This window comes from Pyrus communis, chromosome 4, assembly GCF_963583255.1.
Source record: "Pyrus communis chromosome 4, drPyrComm1.1, whole genome shotgun sequence".
In the NCBI taxonomy this organism is placed as follows: domain Eukaryota; kingdom Viridiplantae; phylum Streptophyta; class Magnoliopsida; order Rosales; family Rosaceae; genus Pyrus; species Pyrus communis.
Genome location: NC_084806.1, coordinates 3,360,496 through 3,379,416, shown reverse-complemented (window position 1 = coordinate 3,379,416; position 18,921 = coordinate 3,360,496). Strand labels below are relative to the sequence as shown.

Sequence of the window (18,921 nt, the reverse complement as noted above, 5' to 3'; positions counted from 1 at the left end):
TTTGATTCTTTCCTCTGTTGAGCTAAAGGAACACCCAACAAGGTAGTTCCTCAAAAAGTTCTCTCTCTCTCTCTCTCTCTCTCTCAAAAGCCTAACTTAGCTTACCCTAAAGAATGCGAATATTAAAAAGGAAAACCTAGTACCATACTAGCTATAATTTTATATATACACAAAACATAAAATATTACTGAAATATATTTTAAATATTATTACCAGTTGAAAGAAGAATGGGAAGAGGGAAGGTGGAGCTGAAGAGGATCGAGAATAAGATAAATCGACAGGTAACATTTGCAAAAAGAAGGAAAGGGCTGCTAAAGAAGGCGTACGAGCTCTCAGTTCTTTGTGATGCTGAGGTTGCTCTCATCGTCTTCTCCACCCGTGGAAAGCTCTCTGAGTTCTCCAGCGGCCCTAGGTAAATATCTCTATTTTCTGAATATATACAATATATTATAATATAATATATATGTGGGAAATATATTCCTTGGAAATTAAATTTTAGTGGATTTGGATGCATATTTGGGGAGGGAAAGGGTGAATTAATAGAGGAATTGTTTGCTTATGCTCTTTTTCATTGTCGAATTTGAGATGAGTTCTTCATTTTTCATGAGATTTAACTTTCACTCATACAATCATAGGGGAAGGCTTGTTGTAAAATTGCACTAAAATTCGTTAGATGTATTATCATATCTTTAAATCAGTACTTAATTTAGAAGGTCGTAATTAAATAACTAAAAATATGATAGGATGGATATGATCAATTTTATTTTTTATTTTTTGTAAAAAAAATTTAACTGGTGCAAGTCCATTGCTAAATATAATCCTTCAAAATTGTTCACCTCAATATATAGTAATCTAGGTTATAAATTCTTTAAGTACTCTTCAACTTATTAAGGGAATTCATTTCTTGCCAAATACTCAGACATCTTATGTTATCATACATCATAATCAGAGCTACTGGTTGTGTAGAATCATATTTGAATGTATGTCTTAACTATAATTGGCAATAATTATAATACCTCAAGGTTATGTTCGGACGAGGAGTAGGAAGTTAGGCTAAATATAACTAGAAATGCACTATAAAAAACTAAATGGAGGGACTTTAAATTAGTGGATACAATGATTAGGAGGGGGTCATATGCAAATTTTTTTTTTTTTTTTTTGTCAAACGATAGATTTATTAGATCAGATGTTAGATCAGAAAGTCAACGGGGTTTGAACCCACGTCGTGATGCAAGGGCAACTCTCCTCTCCACCATTGTGGTTGAGAGCTACTTGCGGTCATTTGCAAATCTATTGTTTTTTTTTTTTTTTTTTTTTTTTTTTGTGGACAGAAACGATAGAATTTCATTACCATAACCATCCACTTACAAAGATGCCAGATGGGTACATATGCTCCAGTGATCAATTTCTTGATCTGGAGGTAATAGGCACAAATTACAAATAATTTTAAACCCCTATACGGCCATCACACAAATCACACCATTAGAACGAGGAATCCCGAGATTGATATGTCCCGTAGACAAGACGTGACATACCAAGCACCAAAACCATCGTGAGACAGTAAGGCTACAAAATTACAGAAGCGACACAAACCACTTACTGAAGCAACACATACCAATAATAAAAACTATACTAAAAAAACAAAAGAACAAGGTGACATGTCCACAATGGAGATGCAACTGGAATTTAGCAGTAGGCATGGGTAACAGAGGAAGAGGCACGTGCAGAAATGTTAGAAGGTGTGCGAGGCCAGCTGTAGACGAGACAAACTCAGAGGGTGGGGTGGAAGGGATCCAGCCAGAGCCACAAAAGTAGTCGGAACGCCACCACAACTAAAAACCTGCATAAAACATGATAGCACCAAGAGCCGCCAGAAATTCCTCGTAACGGTGTAGGTCGCAGTTATGGCAAGAAATAGTGGCAACGACATGGATGGTAAATGTAGTTCCAAGGGCAGAGCCCTCAGGAAGTCCAAACAACCGAGAGAAAATTTTGCTAGCAAATATGCACATCATCACTGCGGGTGCCCAGGAAGCCGCTGCCGGGAACGCTCCATGTGCAACCTCACCTAAGAAACAGAAGCTACACGAACTCGAATAAATAAAACTTCTGGTAGGCATGACCGCCACAAACCAAGTAAGAAAAGGAAAAAACCTAAAAAAGCAAGTCAAATACCCACAAAAACAACCTAAAGACCAACCCAAAATTGCAGATCTAAGCCCTAAACAAGGGAGAAGCCCTGTATGGCAATAAAATTGGGGAAGTGGGTCAGAGGATCACAACAAAGCCATGAAAACGGGTTGCGCACAGAAGAGTGAGGGGAAAAGGCGTTGGGCAGACCAAGGAACAGAGAAAAAAGAGAAAGCAGTGAGAGGAATGGGTCGGGGGCACGGAAAGAAAGGAAAAAAATGTGTGGGTCGCAGCAAGAGGATGGGGGGGGGGTAGGAAGCAAGGGGTGAAAAGACGAGGAAGAGGGGGATGCTAGAAGGAGGTAGGAGGGGTTGCCGCCGGTCCAAGCCTAAGCAAGGGACCGGTGACTAAAGGTTGGCAAAGTTAGGGTTTGTGGTTAGAGGGAGAGCTTATCTGATTTTATTGGAAGGGAGGCCGAGAATCTCTATCTTGCAAATCTACTGTTTATGTCTTTGTAGTGATCCTGTAATATATTTCAAATACCTTCATTAAATACTTTGCAATCCACATTTCCAGCTATATTTAAGGTTATTTATCCAAAATGGTCCTTAAGATTGGCTTAACTCCTCATTTTGATCCCTCAGATTTAAAATCAAATTGTCAATTATTTTAGTCATTCTATGAAAAATCTCTGTTAAATTAAGGGTATTTTTGTCAAATCAACCCTTCTCATTGAACTGGTGGTTTCTTCAGTTTAACAGAGATTTTTCACATAAGGACCAAAATGATTGACGTTGGACAATCTCAGAGACTAATTCTATTGGTTTTAAATCTCAGTGACTAAAGTGAGAAGTTATGACAATCTCAATAAATATATAGGTGTAGCCGCACCTTGCATCAATATTTGCATTCCTACATGGGCTTCTCCACTGTATAAACTTAGTTATTGAAACTATTCAGTTTCTTAAGCTTCATTTGAAGCTCATCCATACATAAAATAATTCGAATTGGAAATCATTTCTGGATCCAAATGTATACATTTGAAGATCGTTTATATGCATTCCCACACACACACACACAGAGGTTAGGATGGGGGGACATACATTTTTTGGCACCCTTTCTTAGGGTCAACTCCATAATATATTTCTATGATATAACCGTCTATCTTTTAGGTTTTCCCTTAAAGATCATCTATATCAAAATCACTCAAATTTGAAATCATATGACCGTTTGATCCCTAAATCATATGGCCGTTTGATCCCTTTAATTTGTTCTTAAGTTTGGAACTACAAAATTGCCAAGGTTGTGAATTGGTGGAAATGTCTTCCTCTTCAACTCACTGCGTCCCTGGTTTAAATGTTTCCCTATTATTTATGTGGTTTAGAGTAGTAATATCAATTGTGATTAAAAAAACTTGGAACTACAAAATTAATTAAAATGTCTTGCTCCCAGATTTTGTTGCATGCTTTTGGGCTTTTCTCTACTGGCATTTGAATCAGTGCAAAATGCATGCGCTCTTTTCTCTTTTGAATTTGCATTCTGATCACTGTCCTATAATTGTTGCTTTGCTTTCATTTCAGCTTGGCGAAGACGCTTGAGAGGTATCAAAGATGCACTTATGGAGAACTGGGAGCAAGTCAATCTGCTGAGGACGAACAGGTTACCGATAGTTTCTCATTTGTAATTAGCTTTAATTAAGATGGATACATCTATTACCTGCAATGACATAAGTTGGGTAAAGCAACCTATATTATCCATTATTCAATTATTCTCAATCTGTTAGGGACAAATTCGTGGGTTGGTTTAAGTTTTATGTTATTGGTAATGGAATTTCTTTCACAAAATCCTGCCCTACGGATTTTTGACATTAGGTGAACTTGTGCCATGCATGTTCACAAGCAGAGTAGATACCAAGACTACTTGAAGCTAAAAACGAAAGTAGAGGCCCTACAACGCACGCAGAGGTATTACGTATATCGATGATATATATTGCACACACACATATATGTATATAGCGATACATTTGCACTAGAACTTTTGTAGATAAAATTAGACAGTATGTTTAATGATCGCATGACAAATGCAAAGATTTTGCTCATGAAAACTTTTACTTGGCATGTTTTTAGACATCTTCTTGGGGAAGATTTGGTTCATTTAGGCATGAAGGAGCTTCAGCAGCTTGAGAATCAACTCGATATGTCATTGAAGAAAATCAGGTGCACTAAGGTATTCATAATTTGTTCCATAAGCGTGAAAAAGATGGGGAGTTAGTTAAAAGAAATCTTAACAGAGAATCTCGATTTACATTTCATTTGTTCGCAGACCCAATTTATGCATGTTCAGATTTCTGAGCTTCAGAGGAAAGTAAGTATTTTGCAAACAACATATATATATATATATATGTATGTATGTATACACATAATATATGTGTGTATATAAGTTACCAAATCTTTTAAGAATTAATTGTGCAGGAAGAAATGCTGCTGGAAGCAAACACTGGACTGAGAAGGAAGGTACGTAATACCAAACTACTGCTGCATTCTCAGCTATTTGACCATTATTCATTTTTGTTTTTCATGCAATGGAAATTCATCATGCTGTATAATACATCTTAATTAGCTATTCATTGATTACAACATTTCAAGGCAAAATCTAATATAGTCCTCATCATATAGATTTCCTATCCTTAGTTGTATAACTATAGTAATGCAAAGCACTATTGCGCTCGTTTGGTTCTTAGGATTGAAATGGATTGGTTAACTTATAAAACTCAAGGGATATTGAAAGTAAAGGTGAATGATTTTTCATATTAGGGGTAATAAGGAGATTAGATATGAATGACATATGTTTTCTAATCCTACCATTTTGGGGATTGAAATATATAAGTTTACTTCACGAGTCATATTCCATCTTCAAGTTGGACACTATCTTTCATTCCTTCCTTCAATGTGCCTTGAATATAGTAATTATTCATTCCAATCCAATCGCTAACAGCAAACGATCGAGGCCTTTCTTTTAATAACTGTACGTTATTATCTAACTGTTTCTTCATACGGATTCTTGAATCTTGTTAATTATTCCATTTAATAAGTTTTTCAGATAACTGATTTGGTCAATTTGGGGTGTAAATTTTCGTGTTCTGCAGTTGGAAGAAAGTACTGCTGGCCTTCAACGATCATGGAATAGCAATCACCAGGCTGCTCAATTAGAGGGATTCCCTGGGCATTTGCAATTCAACAATACATTGCAGATCGGGTAACCATATATCTTATAGTGATTTTTGTCTATAGAGATTTTTGTCAAGCGTATAAATTTTTCGGCAACGTTAATTAATAAAATTCAGTTGCCTTAATTTTTTTAGCTGTCATCTAAAGTGGTCATTAACTATTACAGCTACAGTACTCCAGCAGTAACAAATGATGAGGTGAATGTAGCAACGTCCTCGGAACAAAGTCGTCGGGGATTCATCCCTGGTTGGATGCTCTGAATTTAGAGGAATCATGCATCAATCAAAGAGTAAAGTGGTGAACATCATGTGTTGTTTCACTTATTAATAATTTGCTACCTCATATCGTTTAATGTTATAGAAGGGTTCATTCATTCGTGAGACTAACGCACAAGAACTCATCACGACTGTTGTGCCCTAAAAATTTCATTTGTATTTTACCTTTTACCAATGAGTAGTATAAAACGCTTGTGTGGTGTTTGTGAGACAGATCAAACAATTGAACACTTGTGCCCTACTAATGTTCATCAGGAAAGTTGTGCCCTAAAAATTTCCTTTAGCCCTTTCACTTTACCTATTACCAATGGGTATGAAATGCTTGTGTGATTTTTGTGAGGCTGATCACACAATTGAACACTTACCGTAATTCATCACGATTGTTGTGTCCTATAAAATTCCTTTGTATTACCAAATGAGCGAACGCATGGCAACATCTAATCATCGCTGCGGCGTGTGTCATGCCGTCTTTGCCTATTTGTGGCATGGATGAAGGGGATGGTGAAAATTACTCAATTGTACTAAATTGGGGGATATATTATATAATATAAATATATAAACTTGTCTACTACTATGAGATCATGCACATAATAAATTGCTGAATCTTAAAAAAAAAAGAAAAAAAGAAGTTATTTCCAAGTAGTAAACAACAAAATCTAAATATGTATGATCTTGTGTTTGGACAAAGATGAAGACGATGAAAAGAAAGAGCATAACTCACTGTTGGGGTGTCCAAGAGATGTAAAAGGATGTTTAAAATTTGATGAGAGATCGTGATGGGTTTCAGAATTGTGGTGGAGGACGGCGAAGATGTAAAGCCATACTTATAGTTGGTGGTTATGACATGGCCATAAACGGCGGACTCTTTTCAATTTGCAGGGTGGTTGGGGTCCAATTGAATCATTCAATTACAACTCTATTACTACTAATGGATGCCCGGTTGGTGCGTCCTCCCTATTATGCTTTGGTTAGGGAAACAATTTTGAACCCCATATAATTATTCTAGATTTTTTATTTTTTATTTTTTTTTGTGGGTCGAGATAGTCATGCTAGATGAACTACGTAAGAAAATAAGATAAGATAAATGTTAAAAGCGAAGTGATGATCACTTAGAAAGAGACGGCACATCTTAAAATCTGTTTGAGATTACTAAACAAATAATTAACTAAAACTTAATTGAGAATCTAAAATTGCTTTTAAAATGGCTAAAAGTCCTTTCTGACAATAAAAAACGTATCTTTTTATTTATTTTTTATTACATTTGAAGGAAAACGTTAATATTTGTAGGTTATAAAAGTTTTTTCTAGACAAAAACATATCATTCTTCCGCACTAGGATTTTTTTTATAATAATATTATACATGTTTTTAATAAAAACACTTCTAACAAAAATAACAAAAATAGTCTCAACTTCCTTCAGCTCTTTATTATTCATATATATATATATATAACACGATGTTAACATGACATGAATACATATATTTTACTAACAATATGGTAACCAAATGATCCCCTCCTCATTTTATGTAGGAAAAATGAGTTAGCTTAATTATTTTCAGTTCATAAGAGACTATAACAGTGTATATCAATATCTTGAATAATATAAACCGTAAAGGAGATAGAGATCAACAACTAAATATTGTCTTCGTGTCAAACTGATCATGAACACATTGTTTTTTTTTTTGGACAAAGATCATGAACACATTGTTGAAATGTGGGACACCAACGAGCAGTATAATTCCTCTGGCCAAAAACAAACAATTTTTCAACCTCCCATGTACTAAGACCATCTCCAACCCTGACCTAAAATCTAAAAATATTTAGCCCATTAAATTTAGGTTTTAACCTAGAAACGGTTTTTCTGCTCCAATCGTTTTGGTTTAAAATTTTAACCATAGATTATTAAATAATAAATTTAGCCCTAGATAATGGGGTTGAATCACAGTAATTTTCACTGGATAAAATGTGGCACTGTGCGTACGTACGTTCACTGGTTACGCGTCAAGCAATAAGGCAATGGTAATGCTGAAGGCCGTCCGTACAATGCATGCCTGAGACTCTTTGAGTCCGAATAGAAGCCAGTAAGTAGCGATCTGCACCAGTGTGAAAGAAAAATAAAATTGTGGTTCCAATTACTAGCCCTGTTGGAAAGAGAGAAAACGACTACATAGTGTACCTCAACCAATCAGAAATCGACAACACTTCCTTAGAAATCCCACCGGTTTTCCCAAAACCACTTGTATTCACAAAACCGCTTTATCTATCATCAAATCAAATGTGTGTACAGACAGCTACTAGCACATACACTTTCTCAGACACGTTCAGATATTTGGCTAGAAGAAGAAATCCATTAATTTATAACTGTATTTCTTTCTTTTTGCATATAAATAGCACAGCTTAGTATTTCAGTTTCTGGGTTGTCTTTCTTTTTTGGTTGTTTGGGTTTTTTGAGAAAGAAAATCAGAGAACAAGCAGTTGAAAGAGTTGAGTGGCAACTGAGAGTCCATAAGTATTTAATCATGGGGAGAGGTAGAGTTCAGCTAAAGCGCATAGAGAACAAGATCAACAGGCAGGTGACTTTCTCCAAAAGAAGAACTGGGCTGCTGAAAAAGGCTCATGAGATCTCTGTCTTGTGTGATGCTCAGGTTGCTTTGATTGTCTTCTCCAACAAGGGCAAGCTCTTTGAGTACGCCACAGATTCATGGTATACGATTTCTTAATTCATTATATCTCCTCCTCTCGAATTTTATTTACTAAAACCAAGCTAAAATTTCCACCAAAGAAAAAAAAACTAATTTTTATTTTCCGAAAATTTCGAAGGTACGCGAGAAATTTGTATCTATAAGAAAGTAAAAGGATTTAGAAACGTTGCTTGAGAGATCGAGTTAAACCTAGCTAAAAAAAATTCATACACCTTGCTTTGTTAGTCTGTTTTGTTTTCTGTTTTCGCATATTTTTGTTTTGTTTTCTTTTACTACAAACTTGTAATTAGGGTTGTACTATACACATGTGATCTTATAATTTGGTCCATGGTTAACCCTGAGTTGTGCTAAGGTAGAACTCTGTTAACTATAATTTGACTGTAGATGAAGTAACTGGAGTTGTTAATTTGTCATAATCTGATGCTGGTCAACTGAGATGTCGTTCCTGCAAGGTAATTAGAAGATCGATGAAAGCGGTGCTGATTTGATATAAAGTATTTTGTAATTATAAAATAGCTAGGCGTACTTCTCTTGTGCTTTTCTTTTTTTGGAAAAATTACTCGTGTCTAAAATTTAATGGTTGCGTCTGACAAAAGAAACATGTTGATCGGTACTTATTTGATAGTTTTTCGTACTAAATTGAACCTAATAATTGTGAAGAGATTAAACTTACCTGCTTGATTAAGGAGCGATTTGCTATAGTATAATATATCACTACTAATTCTGATCTTTGTTAGTGATATTAAATTAAATTAATGGATTCTAGAATATATGGTAATGAGTAAGCAGAAAAAATTTTGTCAGCAAAAGTAAAAACATCAAACGAGGAGTGCAAGCAGCAGCAAGTAGAATCCCTGCAGGAGAATATCCACTAACATATATAATATATAATACCCCTGAGAGAAAGCGAAGGCGATGGCACAGACCAAGTACATAATATAGTTTGAATATTGTGGTTTAATTATAGAATATCTGAAGTGAAATGAAAGGAAAACCCAGAAAACAAGAATCCTGGTGTAGTAAATCTCAGATATTTATTTAAATAATACAGTCTTCAACAGAAGCTCAAATTATTTGAAGCTAGGCGACCATCACATAGGTTAACTTGTCCTATACATAACAGTATCTTTGCTAATTATGTACATATAGCTATATATTAAGTTATTAACAGTCTCCAAGTTGATTATATTTACATACGCACACGCACTCACATCTGTAGTAGTATAGGAACCTGTTAGAGATGACATGCATGCGAGTTGCTTGCTCGACTGTAAACCGAAAACAAGAATAAAAAGTGCAAGACTATTGCAACTCCAAGGTTTGTACTGCCCGGCATTGATTGTAATTTAATCAACATTATTTCATGTGATGATGATCATGATTAATTTTCTTAATCATATGAATATACTCCATTCAAAGTGTTTCATAACTTCAATCAAATTATTAATCAATCAATTCATTAAGATGTGGTTTTTTTTTTGATAGAGGAGCAGATTGCATTCTTCTATCTAGATACTATTTACTACTTTTCATATGTTTGATATTGCTGATCATGCATGTACAGCATGGAGCAAATCCTCGAACGCTATGAAAGATACTCTTACGCCGAAAGACAGCTAGTCGAACCAGATTTTGAGTCACAGGTTTGCCATGCCATGCCATCAATCTCCGAATACTAATTAACTGCTACGCCTTATTTTGATAGTGTTATAACTAATTACTCGAAAAATTTCATGAAGCGCAGGGTAACTGGACCTTTGAATATTCCAGACTAAAGGCTAAGGTTGAGGTTTTGCAAAGAAACCATAGGCACTATTTAGGAGAAGACCTGGATTCCTTGAATCTCAAGGAAATCCAAAATTTGGAGCAACAGCTTGACACCGCTCTTAAACAAATTCGATTAAGAAAAGTACGTACTCACATATGCCAACTAATGAGAATCGCTCTCTATTAATTGTGCATTTGTACTTACACTAGACTAATTTTGAGTTTGATGACACTAAAGTATTCTCTTAATTTCTTTCAGAACCAACTCATGCATGAATCCATCTCTGAGCTTCAGAGAAAGGTAAGGGCACCTATAGCATTTTTTTTTCTTTTTTCTGTTGTAAATACGTTTAGACTGCGAGAGAAAGAGAAAGGGTACTGTGGATGATATATGTTCGGTAGCTCATTCAAATGTTTTTGATCTTGTGCGTTGTGACAGAGAAAGGCGATACAGGAGGAAAATAACTTGCTAGCAAAGAAGGTAATAATATGCTTGTACTATTTTATCACTGAGTCAGCTAGGGTGTGGTCTGGGGCTTATATTTGGCTTTAACTTGGATGGTTTTTGACGTGATAATTTTTCTTTTCGTTTTTCTGTTTTTAATTCATATAAATTTTGGAAATAGATAAAGGAGAAGGAGAAGGCTGCAGCTCAGCCCCAGGTTCAAAACTGGGAGCAGCAGAACCATGGCCTTGACCTGCTTCCACAGCCACTTCCATGTCTAAACAATGGGTGATTATTCTTCCCACGTAAAATTCTTAATTCTAGGGGCCTGTTAATTTGTCTTTTTAAAGTTTTCATTTATTTATTAGCAGAGCAATTCCAATGGAAAGATGCAATTTTGAGATGTAAAAATCACATTTACATTCCATTTACATTTTTGGGAAATCGAAATGTGGTTTTTGCTCTAAATGGAAGATGTAAATTTCATCTTGTAAAAAAAAAAATGTAATTTAAATCTGCAGGTCAAGATGAGTATTAAATCCTCACTAAATTATTGGAGAGCTTTCAGCCAATAAGAGATGTATGAATGCTACACATAAGGGAGATGCTCTTAGTATGTTAATATTGTTATATAAAATATGTTTTACGAAGCAGTATTGATGAATCAGTTAAGAAAGTTAATTAACTTGGTATCAACCCTAATTAACTTGTTTTTATGCAATGCATACGATATGATATGCAGGGGGACGCAGCAAGATGAATTCCTTCAAGTGAGGAGGAACCAGCTGGACCTGACTCTGGAACCATTATATGAATGCCATCTCGGATGCTTTGCTGCTTGATGATCAATCGGTAGAAAAAGGTGGAAGAATTAAATGGAAAGAAAACAAAACTACATATGTGTGCTATTTCTGTATTAAATTTCTGGTTTCTTGGTAAATTTGGACCAACCCTGAACGTACTGCTTTAGGTATGTTGCAGCCATCAATATATGAGGAATTGAACTTTTAAAGTGTTCTGTAAATCTATTTATATTCATGCCAAAAACCTGAGAAATATTGAGTAAATGTGTGAACTAAACTCTCTGTCTGTATCGATTTCAAACTCTATGTGCGAGCTAAACTCTTATCTATTTGTCTCTTCTCTGAGAAATCTCCATTAAATTAAAGATATTTTTGTCAAATCAATTCCTTCATTTGAACGGATGGTTTCTTCAATTTAATAGAAATTTGTCACGAATGACCAAAATGATTGATGGTAGACAATCTCTGGAACTAATTCTATCGATTTTAAATCTCAGTGACCAAAGTGAGGAGTTATGCCAATCTGATAAATTATTTTGGATAAAAAGCATTTATTAAATTAGGATTTTGGTATCTATAACTGAGGTGACTTCGGAAGAATTTAGGATTTTTCTTTTTTCGTTTAGGGTTTCGGAGTTTAATGCTTGATTAAGATACATGTAATGTAAGTATGCACATGAAAGGAAAAATAAACAACAAGATTCATGAGAAACAGTAACTGATGTAATAACTCATTGCTCAATTGGACAAATACTTTAAGCCGGAAACTTATAGAATACTTACAGCCTCACTCTTTCAAGAAGAAAGAATTGCACAAAAGGAATCGAACAAGGGATTAGTTCAAGGAGCATATATAAATAAAAGAATCTAACACACAACGGTGACCAGCCTTTCAATATGCATCTACATGATTGGGTGACCAAAAAAGGCTCTACTTTTCTGTTGAGTCTCAAGACGTTTCACTAAATATCATCACCTAGAAAATCAATTTTTCGACGGTCTGATGCAACACAAAGTTTGCCGATTGGATTAAATTTAGTTGGAAGAAGTTTCAAAATCCAAATATTTTAGGTATGTTTTGGACAATAATTTTCACTTGGGCAAGTTATGGACCAAAGAGATTCTACCACTACCCTATATTAGGCACTTTCTGAATTAGGGTTACTCTTAACGTGCAAATTGGGCAGGTTGAGCTTCTCTCCATCCATTCAGAAATACAAGAAAGGTGGTAATGGTGAGAACACTCCATGGTTGTCTTTAGATTCTCAGTTGTGTATTCTGCAGTCGTTACAAAAAATAGAGGAACCCTCAGCATAGATAATTATATCCTAAAGTCAGATAATAAAAGGCTAAACACATATATTTCACTAATATTCTGCCACAAGGAACCAGATTTCACTGAATTAATTATCATCTTCCAAGCATGTGGGACATTCGTCGTCACATTCTAAGAAATCATAGATATAAGTAAGTCCTGTGGCTTCTTTTCCAGATGATGACTTCTTTAAGGACTCGTTAGGGTTTTGATTTATTAAATATTAACCCTTCATTTAGTCCCTCTTGCGTGGAGGGGGCTGGACAACTTGGACTTGAACAGTAGTAGTGCCAGATTGTGCAATCTGAGGTGCCCCATTGGGTATTGAAGATGCTTCTGCAACCTAATTAGATGAATTGATGAATAATCTCTTCTCCAATTGCTGATTGGTGGTCTCTATTTCTCAATCTAAAAATAGATATTAATTAGATGATTATCAGATTTCATTACTTGATTCAATGGATTCAACCGAGATAAATCATAAGACGCATAGAAACTCAGAAATATTAAGATGTCAATTGAACTTATTAAGACCTTTGAATGTTTGATTATACCATAAAGCCAACAAGTTGCAAGTCGCAAGGAGGCCGATAGAATTAACGAATTACGGAAAGTAATAAACTTTGTTGTACAAGTTATGAATGAAGCCCACATCACTATATTGGCATTGTCAACGTTTTTTTCTATAGGATCTTCTGATTTGGAGCAAGAACAATCAGAACCTATGCCACGCCTTCAGTTTTTGAATCAGCTTAACCAGTCCCCAGCCTGCATTGATCATTACAAAAAAGGGAAAAAAAATCATATCAAGATGATGATTGCAACAATAAAAGTAGAGAAAAGAAAACGCCACAAAACTTAGGAAATCAAATATTAAATATTTAAGAGGCAAAAAAAGTAGAAAAGAAACGCCATTGAAAGATTAAATTGTTCTAAAAAAAATCACCTAATTTATTTAAAAGGAATATAGTATTGAATGAGTGAGAGTTTAAAGACTATAAGACAGGCTTCACTCTCTGTCCACAATTAAAAAATTCCACATAACCAAACAGAAAACAACATTAAAAAAGCGTTGCGGTAGAAAACAATAATATTTATGTATTTTGATGTGATTCAATCTCTAAAGAGTTCCTCTCTTAACATTTAACAATATAAGTATTTATCAAATATAGCCAAATATTAGTCTCTAATTTCAAAAATGCCAGTTTTTATAAAAAATTTCAAATATATTCAAAATTTCACTTAAATAGACACAAATACCCTAAAACTTTAAAATCCAATAAACTAAAAAAATCAAAACCTATTAGATGAATTTCTGACGGCAAAATCTAAGAAATAGTGGAGCCATGGTGGAGGCATCGCGGCTAGTGGAGACTTTTGTAGCCCTAAACGACAGTAAGTGTAGATGGTTAATTTTTTTTCATTTTCCCTCATCTACGTTTTCTTTTTATTTTTTAATTTATTCCATATTTCTGTCGGTATCTTTTTTTGGTTCTTTGGTTTCGTTGATTTTTGGGAGAGAAATAGATAAGACTTAAATGTCGTTGAGTTGTGGTTCTTTGCTATGGGTCTGTATGTATTTGGGTACATTTTTATTTTTTCTCAAGTGTTTATGCAATGTAGTTATTATGTAAATTACCTAATGTAACTTTAACATAATTGCTTATGTAGTTTTTATTCAAATTGCTTTTGTAGTTGAAAATAATTGCTTCCGTAGTTTTGATGCAAATTGTATGCAGCAGTTCTGGCTGGATCATTATCCACTTTAATTAAGTGTATTTGTGTCTATTTAAATGAGATTTTAAATACAATTGAAAGTTTTTATAAAAAATGATATTTTTGAAATTAAAAGTGAATTTTTTGCTATTATTGATAAATTCCCCTCACTAACGCTATTATTTCTAAAAACAAAAATGAAAGAAGCGGTAAAAAGAGTTGTGCTTAAAATAGGACTTAAAAGGTCAAAGTTTTCTTTTACCAGAAAAATAAATAAATAAAATAAAGAAAATGACTTGAAAACTTTGAGTTTAAACCATAATGACAAAATAAAAAGTAAAGTGAATAGTACCAGAATTGACTTTTTAATGTAAAAATATAATTTTCGGTTAAAATGAATAGTACTAAAAGTTTTTTGTTAAAGTTCCAAAAAAAAAGGTCACAGACTCAGAAAACAAAAGAGGTAAGATTTCTTGTGGGCTTTGGTTGCTGACATCGAATCTTCCTATGCAAGTCTCTCTTTGGTTTTTGGTTCAGGCTGAAGCCCAACTGTTTTTGCAACCTACTTTGAAGCCTGTTACGATATGGGCGCAACCAACTGAGGGCAGGCCGAATTGGCACATGATAAGAATAACGAGCTATTCTCTCCTGCTCAATATTCAACAGTAATGAATGGTGGAGATTTATCTAAATATCTAATTAAATTTTAACCGTTTACTTGCAAAAAAAAAAATGTGTGCAAGAGAATTACCAAATTAAATTTTAACCGTTTACTTGTAAAAAAAATGTGTGTGAGAGAACTACCAAGAGGATGATGTCCCCAAAATACGGAAAAGGATTCTCGTCGAATTCTTTTTTGTTGGGATCTTGTGAGCATGATTGTTGATCGTATATCATGCGGTCAGTTTTCGTTAGGTACTATTGATATTTAATTTTAAAATTTAAATTTAGAAATAATTTCTGATCGCACGATATACGATGAACGATCACGATTACATAATACCTAAGATTTCTAGGAAAATGATCCGGCGAAGATGCGTTTCCCCCAAAATACATGTCTTCTCCATGCATGTCTCGTTAATTTTGTGACACCTGTCTTGAAATTTAATAGAGAATTAACACTGTTAAGCCCATTAAAACATAACTGAAATAAAAAATAATGATAATCCCATCATTCTATCGGCTTCTGTATACATTTCAGCGAACGCTTCTTCCTCCGTTCATTGCTGCGGTCCCAGGTTGATTCTAGTACAACACCAATTTTCACTATTATTGTTTACCTTAAAAAATGATGGATATCATTAGAGTCTTAGAGACTCAAATTCTACAATTTTAGGCAATTGCAACTTCAGATCTGAATCCAAAGTTTTCCAATCTTTCCAAAGTTTTCGAGAAAGAGATTAACAATAATGCGAAGATTGCTAGTGATGCAAACCCACATGTTGAGATTGAAAGAGATCAGCAGGGTGGGCGGTCTTGGTGGCGTGCGCTCGCAATTGGCGGACAAACCATCTAAATCAAAATCGTCGTTGGTGCGGTCAATTTGCATAGAGGATCTAATAAGATTATTATTTTCCTTTTCTGTTATGTTATAATGGAACTTAACAGTGTTAATTCCGATTAAGTGCCAAGACAAATGTCACAAAATTAGTCAAGAAATAGGAAGGAGACGCGTGTTTTACAACAGTTCAGTGACCATAAAATACCATATTTTGTGTGATGACTGAAACTCCTGTGATGAGAAACTTTTATGTGACTGTAAATTTGTAATACTACGTAACACGTTATCGTTGTTGAAAAATGTCGACAAATGTGAACTAATCGGAGCTTTAACCTACTCAAAGTTGAATCAACAAATTTGTGAAGTGACAAGTCAACATTACTCGCTTAATTGCCTTAAACAGGATTATGTTTGGCCACTTTTCTTTGATAAGACATGCAGAAAACCCTTTTTCTTTCACAAGTCTGTACTGTTTGGCTGTTTTGAGATTGGAAGTCAAAATGGAGGTTGGCACGTCCTTTCTTTCTGTAAAGTGGTTTAGCATCCTAATTAATGAAAGATTTAGCACTTTAACAAACAAAATTTGTTTTCAAGCACAACCATTAACTTGTTTTATCATGTCGTAGCTCGATATGCATTACGTATTGAGCATGATCTCGCTGTAACCAAAACTTCTAACCAGTGCAATTTTTTCTACAGTTAGCCGAAAATTATAAAACCTGTTATTAATCATCATGATTCATGAGTCATATAGTTCTATCCATACATGCATGTAATTATAGTCAGCATCAAATATAGACCAACCTCAAGAAATCCCACTGTAATTTCTGAAAATTTTATGCTAAAGTATGAACTGCAGTTGAGCTTTCATGCTCAATGATTTATAAACCTTTTTTAATGCGTGAAAAATTATTGGATTTGTGTGTAAAATTTGATTTCTCTCACAATGATGATTTTGGTTGCGTTTGAGCCACGCTAGTTGTTTATGCAGATACATAATGCATAACTAAAAGCCTTTCTGCACAAAGTTATAATTTTCTTATCTGAATTTCGATATATCTTACATTAATAATTGCTCTAAGAGGATGCCAGCACTACTAGGAATACAAAAATGAAAATTAAACCCCACAAAAATTATATAAACAACATCTCACCTAACACAGTAGAGTTCTTGATATTTATCTACAAAAAATATTCTATAGTGATATTTATTCATCTACAAAAAATCAATCAAATCAGACGTTGTTTAATCATTTATATGAATTAAAGAAATAAATATTCATCATGATATATTATTTGTTACTAAAATTGTCGATATGTGAGCAATATATTGTTATTTTTTTATAGTATTTTTTATTTTGCTTTGAAAAATAAATTGATTACCCTAACATGCCACATAGCCTTGCATGGCCCTACAGCTTCATGAGAAGCACGTTCAGAAATAGCACCCACAAAGGGGGTAAAAAAAGAAGAAACAACGAACAAACATGATTACACGGCAAAAAATAAAAATAAAAAAAAATAAAAAGACTAATAAAGCAAACGCAAAGCAGAAATAAAATTAACACCATGGCCCCCAGACCAACATCTAGAAATTTGTTCAGCTTCAGTCCTCTTTATATATATAAGAATTATAGGCATCTCAAAGCCATTGAGTTTCATCTCAGGAAAAATGGGGAAAATAGGCACAAAATTGCCTAATTTCTGCCTAAACAGGATTAGGCCACACGTGAGGGTTCGTTCACCACCGATACAGTCCAAGCCAGATGTTTCAGATGTCGCTAAAAAAAGTAGTGATGGAAAATTTGAGGATTCTGGGAATGTTGGAGAAGAAGAGAAAGTGAAAGCAGCTGGTGGTGGTGGTGATGAGAACCCTAAAAAAGCTGGGTTGATAATAGCTCGGAAAATCATGATTGTGGTTGATTCCAGCCTTGAAGCCAAAGCAGCCATCCAATGGGCTCTCTCTCACACTGTGCAAAGCCAGGATAAAATTGTGCTGCTTCATGTCACCAAATCTTCAAACTCAAAACAAGGTTGGACATTTTATTTTTGTTTTATTAATTTGTCGGTTTTCATAAAGAATTGTTATTAATTAGTACTCTAAAATAGTATTTTTGTACTCGTCGTCTTTTGCTCGTTTGTTTTTCATTTTTAATGCAAACAGGTGCATAATGACTATTTTGACGTTTTAATAACAATTCCCTTTTATGGAACTCTAATTTGATATTTTGAGTAAAGTATATATGACTTAAGGCCCGATTTAAGATTACTTTTGTAAGAAACACACAAATTATGTAAAATTTATGATAATGTCTTACTTATTTTATTACAGCTAAAGGTGAGGAGGCCAGCAAGGAGAGAGCTCCATCTCCAAGGGCTTATGCACTTGTCCACTCTTTGAGGAACATGTGTCAGTTGAAGAGACCAGAGGTAGAAATTGAGGTTGCAGTGGTGGTGGAAGGGAATAAGGAGAAAGGTCCAACAATACTGGAAGAGGCAAAGAAACAAGAAGTGGGACTGCTTGTTCTGGGGCAGAAAAAGAAGTCTACTACATGGCATCTGCTGATGATGTGGGCCGGCAACCGGGTCGGCGGCGGCAGCGGCGGTGTGGTGGAGTACTGTATACAAAATGCCAGTTGCATGGCAGTTGCTGTGAGGAGGAAAAGCAGGAAGGTTGGAGGGTATTTGATTACTACAAAGCGCCAGAAAGATTTCTGGCTATTGGCCTAATTAAGTCATTAAGAGTCCAAGACAAGAGCATATATATATATGATAGTCTAATCTCACTGCATGCAAATTATGATTGTTTCTGCGTCTGTTTGTAAATAAAAGGGTGGTTGTGAATGAAAAAAGTGTTACTGCAATTATTCTGGCCAATAGTCTGTTATTGCTTTGGAGAGACAGTGGAGTCCCCCGACTCCTTTTATTAAGTTTCATACCTCTAGTATCAGTAAAGGACCTAAAGGCCTAGCTAACCTCACACTAAAGCATCTTTGGGACATATTCCCTTAGTTAGGACATGATTGGTGACATACATGGGA

General features: G+C 34.7%; 3 protein-coding genes across 4 annotated transcripts; all 3 read left to right on the top strand.

The window, feature by feature from the left end:
• The first annotated feature begins 27 nt into the window (after nucleotides 1–27).
• LOC137732457 (agamous-like MADS-box protein MADS2) lies at nucleotides 28–5,964 on the top strand. The gene is made up of 8 exons (XM_068471768.1): nucleotides 28–412; nucleotides 3,711–3,789; nucleotides 4,033–4,094; nucleotides 4,257–4,356; nucleotides 4,453–4,494; nucleotides 4,602–4,643; nucleotides 5,276–5,385; nucleotides 5,524–5,964. The coding sequence occupies exons 1-8, from the start codon at nucleotides 228–230 to the stop codon at nucleotides 5,615–5,617; spliced, it is 714 nt and encodes a 237-aa protein (XP_068327869.1). The 5' UTR covers nucleotides 28–227; the 3' UTR covers nucleotides 5,618–5,964.
• A 1,968-nt stretch (nucleotides 5,965–7,932) lies between these two features.
• Nucleotides 7,933–11,670, top strand: LOC137732456 (agamous-like MADS-box protein AP1). Of its 2 annotated transcripts, none has more exons than XM_068471767.1 (7): nucleotides 7,933–8,335; nucleotides 9,898–9,976; nucleotides 10,078–10,242; nucleotides 10,360–10,401; nucleotides 10,540–10,581; nucleotides 10,727–10,850; nucleotides 11,288–11,670. In XM_068471767.1, the coding sequence occupies exons 1-6, from the start codon at nucleotides 8,151–8,153 to the stop codon at nucleotides 10,835–10,837; spliced, it is 624 nt and encodes a 207-aa protein (XP_068327868.1). In that variant the 5' UTR covers nucleotides 7,933–8,150; the 3' UTR covers nucleotides 10,838–10,850; nucleotides 11,288–11,670. The 2 variants fall into 2 exon arrangements, with proteins under 2 accessions (XP_068327868.1, XP_068327867.1); XM_068471766.1 differs by having other exon boundaries at nucleotides 7,934–8,335; nucleotides 10,727–10,833.
• A 5,871-nt stretch (nucleotides 11,671–17,541) lies between these two features.
• On the top strand, nucleotides 17,542–18,744 carry LOC137732453 (uncharacterized). Its single transcript, XM_068471762.1, has 2 exons — nucleotides 17,542–17,913; nucleotides 18,213–18,744. Exons 1-2 carry the CDS (start codon nucleotides 17,553–17,555, stop codon nucleotides 18,608–18,610), a joined length of 759 nt encoding a protein of 252 aa, XP_068327863.1. The 5' UTR covers nucleotides 17,542–17,552; the 3' UTR covers nucleotides 18,611–18,744.
• The last annotated feature ends 177 nt before the right edge of the window (nucleotides 18,745–18,921 follow it).